Source organism: Protobothrops mucrosquamatus, unplaced genomic scaffold (genome assembly GCF_001527695.2).
Source record: "Protobothrops mucrosquamatus isolate PMUCROS unplaced genomic scaffold, P.Mucros_1.0 scaffold270, whole genome shotgun sequence".
NCBI classification, from domain to species: Eukaryota; Metazoa; Chordata; class Lepidosauria; order Squamata; family Viperidae; genus Protobothrops; species Protobothrops mucrosquamatus.
The window spans coordinates 694,724-702,172 of record NW_015386615.1 but is presented as its reverse complement, the minus strand read 5'-3'; the positions used below and the strand labels follow the sequence as shown (position 1 = coordinate 702,172).

The following is a 7,449-nucleotide window of genomic DNA, read 5'->3' as shown; positions in this document are numbered from 1 at the left end:
AAGGCCACTGGCAACCAGTGCAGCTCGCGCAGCAGCGGCGTTACATGGGAGCGACGCGTCGCTCCCAACACCGCCCGCGCGGCCGCATTCTGGACCAGTTGAAGCCTCCGGATGCTCCTCATAGGGAGCCCCATGTATAGAGCATTACAGTAGTCCAGGCGGGAGGTGACGAGGGCCTGAGTGACTGTGCGCAGAGCATGAAACTTTACCAGAATAATTATGAGAAATTGTGGAAATCAGTACAAAAGGACTTATCAATGTGGAAAAAACTTCATTTCTCCTTGCTGGGTCGTATCGCGGCCATTAAAATGAACATTTTACCTAAGTTTCTTTTCCTGTTTCAGATGATACCTATTTTGAAAAATGAATTTAATTTGAAAGAATGGCAGAGAGACTTGAACCGTTTCATTTGGGAAGGCAAGAAGGCTCGTGTTAAATTCAAGATTATTCAAGATGTTAGAGAACGTGGAGGACTTAAGGCTCCAAATTTGACACTTTACTATGACTCTTGTGCATTGACTTGGATGTCTGATTGGATTAATTTATCCAATAAGAGGATTTTGAACTTGGAAGGATGGGATTTGTATTTTGGGTGGCATGCTTATCTTTTTATGCAAAAAAAGATTGATAAAACTTTTAGAAATCATATAATAAGGGCTGCATTGCTGAGAGTTTGGCAAAAATATTTTTTTAAGTTTGATGTTAAACTTCCAATTTGGGTGATACCGTCACACATTTTTTTGACTATACCAAGATTTGTGGTTATGGAGGCGCCATCTTATAAAGATTTGCTATATTTGAGTGGTAGTGGTGAATGGTGCCTCAAATCAATAGAAGTTTTGAGACGGAAGTATCCAGACTTTTCCTGGCTTGTGTATAGACAAGTTCAAGAGAGATGGCGAATTGATAAAAAAACTGCTTCTTTTATGGAAAATGGGAATTTTTTGAAACAAGTAAGGGATGACGCTAAAGGACACATTAGAAGGATATATAATGTTTTATTAGAATTGGATTCAGAAACTGAGCTAGTTAAAGACTGTATGATTAAATGGGCTCAAAATATAGGAGAAATAATATCTATGGATACCTGGGAGTTGATATGGGTGAGAAATGTGAAATTTACGCAGGCACAAAACCTACGTGAGAATTTTTATAAGATGTTTTACAGATGGCACANCTGCCCGTTTGTTGATAGCTCAAAACTGGAAGAGTAAAGTTTTACCTACAATAGAGGACTGGAGAGTGAAGGTTTCGCATCTTGCTGAGATGGCAAAGATTTCAGCTTATTTGAAGGACCACTCAAATGAACAATTTTTATTAATATGGAGAAGATGGATTGTTTATATTCAAAATAAGTATAGAATGGTGGAATATAAATTAGGTTTTTAGATAAAAATTTTTTTTACATATATATATATTGCACCTACTTTGTAGAATTATATTTTGTGGAGTTAGGGATATTAATATAAGGTTACTTGTAGATGAATAGTATCCTGGGATTAGGTTTGGGAAGTCCGGGTGGGGGGTGGGGGGGTGTTTATAACTGTGATGCACTTGTGATGTGTTTTTTTTTATGTTGAAAATAATAAAAAACTTTTGAAAAAAAAATAAAATAAACTACAACCTTCTTTCTAAAGCAGTCTCCAGGACATAGCCATCAGCCACAGCCACAGGGAAACAGGACATGACCTTTAGGACATGTGGTCCTGCTCTTCAATAAACTACAACCTTCTTTCTAAAGCAGTCTCCATTTTGTTTAATCCCGGCTTGGACTGGACCCTGATGAAGATTTTTCTTTCAACACCTTCAGCTCAGTTTCCCTCACAGTGTCGTTGTGGGAGAAAATGAGGAGAAACAAACCATGAAAGTGAGCTAGAATTGTCTGAGGAAAAGCAGGTCACACATGTGGCAAAACTGAAGCAGAGCTCACCCTATGAAAACATGGGGGAATTTATGCAGTGTTAAAAATCCTGGCCAGTGGTGGATTCCATTGAAGATACTGAAACTTAGATCATAATCCATCTGACTCAGAGGCTGGGTTCTTCCTAGGACAAGGAAAGTGAATAAGGGGATTTTATTACCACAAACATGCTGAACAATTCAGAAAAATAGCCTGATATTCTAAAGAAATAAACCAAGCCAGAGACAAGACCTAATATACAGCATTCACTTCTTTTTCAAGATAAGCTGTATCACTTGTTCAGTTTAATGAGGAATTAAACCTTTAGTATCTGGACCCTCAAGATTTCTGACTTACCTGGTGGGTCACAGCTTCAGGATCTTAAACTGAATAGGCTTCTTTATGTGAATCAGACTTGCAGATTTAGGCTTATTAAAATATAGCATAACTGTGGATAAGCTGATAAGGATCATAAGATAGATAATGAAGACTGGAATGGGGCAGCAAAATCATTCAGATTTTCTTTCAGTTCTATAGAAATAGGGATCAATCTGTAACTAGGTATGTTTTTTTTCCCTAGTCAAACTGGCTTTCTATTTCTGCTTGTTGTATCTAACATTGTGAATGTTTTGCTGTTTTCCTCTAAAGAAAAATTGGAATTTTGGGCTTTTGAGGAATAAACTGATCGATTTATTTGTGAACTTTATATCACAGATTATTTTCATGACTATGTTTTTTAAACAAAACCAAACAATCCCAAATTAGATAATCCCAAATTAAAACCAATTAAGAATGTGAAAACATTTACAATAAAACAGACTAGTATATGTTTCAATCTAAAACTTCCATAAAGCTCTATGAAGGCAGGTTTAACATTATGACTTAGACTGAATCACATAGAATTTCTAATTACGGTAACCAGAATAAATACATTAAAGAATTAAAGACAAATGTCATAAACTAGTATCAGAACCTCCTAAGGCTCAATGCCAACCATAACTGAACAGGAAAGGATTTCCACAACCAAATTGTTTATATCTTTTGGCTTACCACAAAGTAAAATTGTGAATTTATCTGAGATGTGTGGAGTAGAATTTTAATAATAAAATAAAATTCTGGTAGATATTGGATTGGAGAATAGAAAGAAATTCTAGGATTGTGTACTAAATTGGGAAAATGAAAAAAAGCATTCCAGAACAAAGAAATGGAAAATCAATTCCAGGTCAATATCAGAAAAGAATATGTATTTATAGTGACATTTATTATGAATCCACTTTGACTTGAAGGTAATTTCCCATTTACTAAAAGAAACTCTTTAGGTCTTTTGCTGGATCACCACTATCAACTCTTGAGGAGAAATTTCTCAAGTAACTTGCTCAACTTTACCACAAAACAATATTTCAAAATGGGATTTTTGAAGATTATTACCTGCATATTTGTAAAAGATTAGGGCAAAAGTCTTCTAATCCCAGAAGATGTGTTGACAGACAATCTAACTAATCCCAGGAAGTTTTGGAAAGTACATAACCACCACCACTACATCTCAGAACATCACTCAGAGTGAGCGGAGCAAAAACTGCACTGCAAAGAAAAAGGTAAGTCAAAATATATTTGTTTTGACTCTTCCTCGGCAGTTGTTTGGCAAACAGAATTATTGACATGAAGAGCTGCATAAATATCAGATGGTGAATTTTGATTGCCTTGAGATACTTTGAAATTAGTGGGGGATATAGAAACAGCAACACATGCTTAACTATACTATTGAAATCAATTTACTTACAGCTACTTTGCACCTCAGTTCTTTATATTGAACTGCTTCTTCTAATATTATGGTCAACACTTATCCAAAACACAGAAACCTCGCAGTACATTATAGAGGGTGCTCTATTTCTTTTAAAACAAGTCTTAACAGAATAACAGAGTTGGAAGGGACCTTGGAGGTCTTCTAGTCCAAACCCCTGCTCAAGCAGGAAACTCTATACTGTTTCAGATAAATGATTGTCCAATCTCTTCTTAAAAACCTCCAGTGATAGAGTACCCACAACTTCTGGAGGCAAGTTGTTCCATTGATTAATTGTTCCAACAGTCAGGAAATTTCTCCTTAGTTCTAGGTTGCTTATCTTCTAGATTATTTTTCATCCATTGCTTCTTGTCATGCCTTTGGGTGCTTTGGAAAATAGGTTGACACCCCCTCTTCTTTGTGGCAGCCCCTTAGATATTAGATAACACTGCTATCATAACATCAGTAATCCTTCTTTTCATTAAACTAGACATATTCATTTCCACCAACCATTCTTCACATGTTTTAGCCTCCAGTCCCCTAACCATCTTCGTTGCTCACTTTCTGGATTCTCAACAGCTTTTCTCACCATTGAATTTTATTTTACTAAATAGGGCCCAGTGTTCAAGTCTGTCAAGATCCCTCTTGTATCATCTTTTGGAGTATTGTCTATTCCTGTCAATTTGGTGTTGTCTGCAAATTTGATGAGTTTCCCTTCTATCCCCTCATCTAAATCATTGATGGAGATATTGAAATGTACTGGGCCTAAGACAGATCCTTGGGGTACCCATCCATGTAAATGTAGTTTCATTAAGGATTGCACATAGAGTGCAGTTGGTCAGCCAGTTAAAAATACAACTGATAGTGATGCTAACCCACATTTTTCTATCTTGTCAAGTAGTAGGTTGTGGTCTACTTTATCAAATGCCTTACTAAAGTCCAAGTTAATTATATCTACAGCATTTCTCTGGTCCACTAATTTTGTCACTTTGTTGAAGAAAGCAATAAGACTTGTCTGGCATGATCTATTTTGGCAAACCCATGTTGGCTTCTGGTTATGACTTTGTTTGCCTCTAGATGTTCGCAGATTCATTGCTTGATTATTTTTTCCAGAATCTTTCAAATACTGATGTCAGGCTGATAGGTCTGTAGTTTCCAGGATCTATTTTTTTTCCTTTTTTGAAGATAGGTACTACATCTCTTTTCTAGTCATCTGATAGTTCCCCGGTGCTCCAGGATATTTGAAAGATATGGTTCAGTGGTTCTGAGATTTTGTCTGCCAACTCCTTCAGAACTTTGGGGTGCCATCCATCTGGTCCTGGTGATTTGATATATTATTTACATTATTTATTTTAAAGTGACCAAACAGTCAATTATGTTTTTAGAAGAACAGGACCTATCATTTTAGGATCATAGGACTGTAGTGTCTATTTATATTTATTTTAACTGTTGTACTCTTTTTACCATGATGAAAAAAGGAGAACATGAAAATGTTTATATAAAATAGTAATACTTTTTTCTATTAATAGTTTCCTTCCAACGCTCATAGTCAAATAAAGTTTAGGTACAAAGGGATTAGAGAATTAGTCACTGAGGCTCCCATGGTCTTCTCTGTCTGTTAGAAATTCAGGTTTTTTTCCCCCCATGAAGCAAGAGATTTCATAGCCTGAATGCAGCCTCTGAGAGGATTCTGCTCAAAAGCTTTGGAAGGGTGTAATATCAAAAGTGCAAATGATTCACATTGTTCAAGATCATTAACATCTCTAGTGGCTCTGTCTCTTAAATCTAAATCAGATTCAGTTCAGACTCTGATGCAGTCAATGGGAGGGACAAAGCTTTAGATTTGCTTTTAAGATAATTAGGAAGTTTTCAAGAGAATATTGAAGACTTTTTAAATCATTGATATTCATTAGAAATCAATACATTTTTATATCACTTTCTTAAACATAATTGCATAGAATTGATAGGTATAATTAGAGCCATGAGATCTGGGAAGCAAAATGCCAGATGTCCATCTCATGGTAGGAGAGAGTTCTAAAAGTCATTTGGAGACCAACAAAATTTTCTTGAGCAGTATGAATTAACTTGGCATTCAGTTAAATAACTGTAAATAACTAAATAACTAATTGTTCTTACAGATTTATCCAACAAAATGAAGATTGTGGTTGTTCTTGCCTCTCTTTTTGCCCTCGTTGTTCCTTTAGAGGTACACATTATTTCATTGCGATTGTATGATAGAAATATCTAGAAAAAAAAATAACAGTAAATTTTTGCTAATCAGAGGGTTACTTCGTTTTTATGGGATGGGTTGGGCAGAACATTCATTTTCTCAAGATTCTTGTCTGAAAGTTCAGTGAGGGAAGTCAGGATTATTATTCCACACTGCAAAAGGAGGCTGGGATGGAGGAATTAGAGAGACAGAGTGAGAGAAAGAGAAGAAATGTTCAGTCCAATTAGGAAGTCCATCAGTTGCAGAGATTTGAACCAGATTCTCCCTCTCATTAGCAAAGAGCAGTGTTTATCAACATTGGCAATTTTAAGATGCGTGGAATGGCTGGCTGAGGAATTCTGGGAGTTGAAGATCACCCATCTTACAATTGCCAATGCTGAGAAATACTGGCATACTGCACAGGTTTTAAAATAAGTATTTGCTGTTAAGAATTTTCCAAAGGTGGAATTGGGATGATGTCCCTTGGAAGGCAACATCCTCATTTTTCATATGGTCTTCCAGATACTTGGCTGAAGGCAACCAAAATGCTTGGTGCTCTTTCAATAAGCTGCAATCCTAGATGATTGCTTTGGCTTGGGGAATCAGTTCCATAAGTAGCATAGCTGATGAGCCGATTTCGTCAAAAACAGTTATCACAAAAAAAAAGAAAAGAAAAGTTTTGTATTAATTATAACCACAACATTAAATCTATTTATCTATTTTCATGGGATGTTTTTCTCATTCTTCTCTTTCTCTTGCAGGCCAGCAGTGAAAGTGGAAGCCATGAACGACGGAGATACCGATATCCATATTATCGAGCTCCAAATTATGGCTATCGCAATCCAAATCCAATGGGTGCTCCCATGATGTATGCTAGACCGGGGCCAGCGGGAGCTCCAGGGGCCAGAGGACTAGCAGGGCCTGCCGGGCCTGTTGGGCCTGCAGGACGTGCAGGACCTGCTGGGCCTGCCGGGCCTGCCGGGCCTGCCGGGCCTACTGGGCCTGCCGGGCCTGCTGGGGCCCCAGGTGGCCCAGGTCCTCCAGGTCCTGCAGGTCCTCCAGGTCCTCCAGGTCCTCCAGGTCCTCCAGGAGGCCCAGGAGGCCCAGGAGGCCCAGGACCCGCTGGTCCTCCAGGTCCTCCAGGACCTCCAGGTCCCCCAGGTCCCCCAGGTCCCCCAGGACCCCCAGGACCCCCAGGACCCCCAGGGCCTCCCGGAGGCTAGACCTGTTCTGTTGACTGGTAAGTCCTTCTGAGATACTTTACCTTAGAAGGGAATATTCCAAGATTATTTATCCTTTTAGCCTTAAGGGACAGGAAAGCTGGAATGGTTCTGGGAACTTGGTATGCATGTGTTGGGAGCTGGGATGACCTTTTTATTATTAATTGGTTGCTGTGAGCCATCTGGGGTCATTCTGTGAAAAATAGATAGCAATGTAAGTTCTGCCCTTTAGTCAGAGTATTGAAGCTTTGAGTGAAATCTCCTTGCTCCTCTATATCAAAGAGGAGAAATGGACAAAAAGAAATAAAACCTATGCAGAAGTTACTCCTTGAGTGAGAGT

At 38.2% G+C, this 7,449-nt stretch overlaps 1 protein-coding gene across 1 annotated transcript in view; it reads left to right on the top strand.

Annotated features, from left to right (window-relative positions):
* The window catches only part of LOC107286306 (collagen alpha-2(I) chain), a 32,624-nt gene extending 25,470 nt beyond the window's left edge, over window positions 1–7,154 (top strand). Inside the window, exons 5-7 of the mRNA XM_015814657.1 lie at window positions 3,464–3,495; window positions 5,819–5,886; window positions 6,651–7,154. Of these exons, the coding sequence (XP_015670143.1) occupies window positions 3,464–3,495; window positions 5,819–5,886; window positions 6,651–7,112 (562 nt within the window). The 3' untranslated portion in view covers window positions 7,113–7,154. The remainder of the gene's footprint in view (window positions 1–3,463; window positions 3,496–5,818; window positions 5,887–6,650) is intronic.
* Window positions 7,155–7,449: the final 295 nt, after the last annotated feature.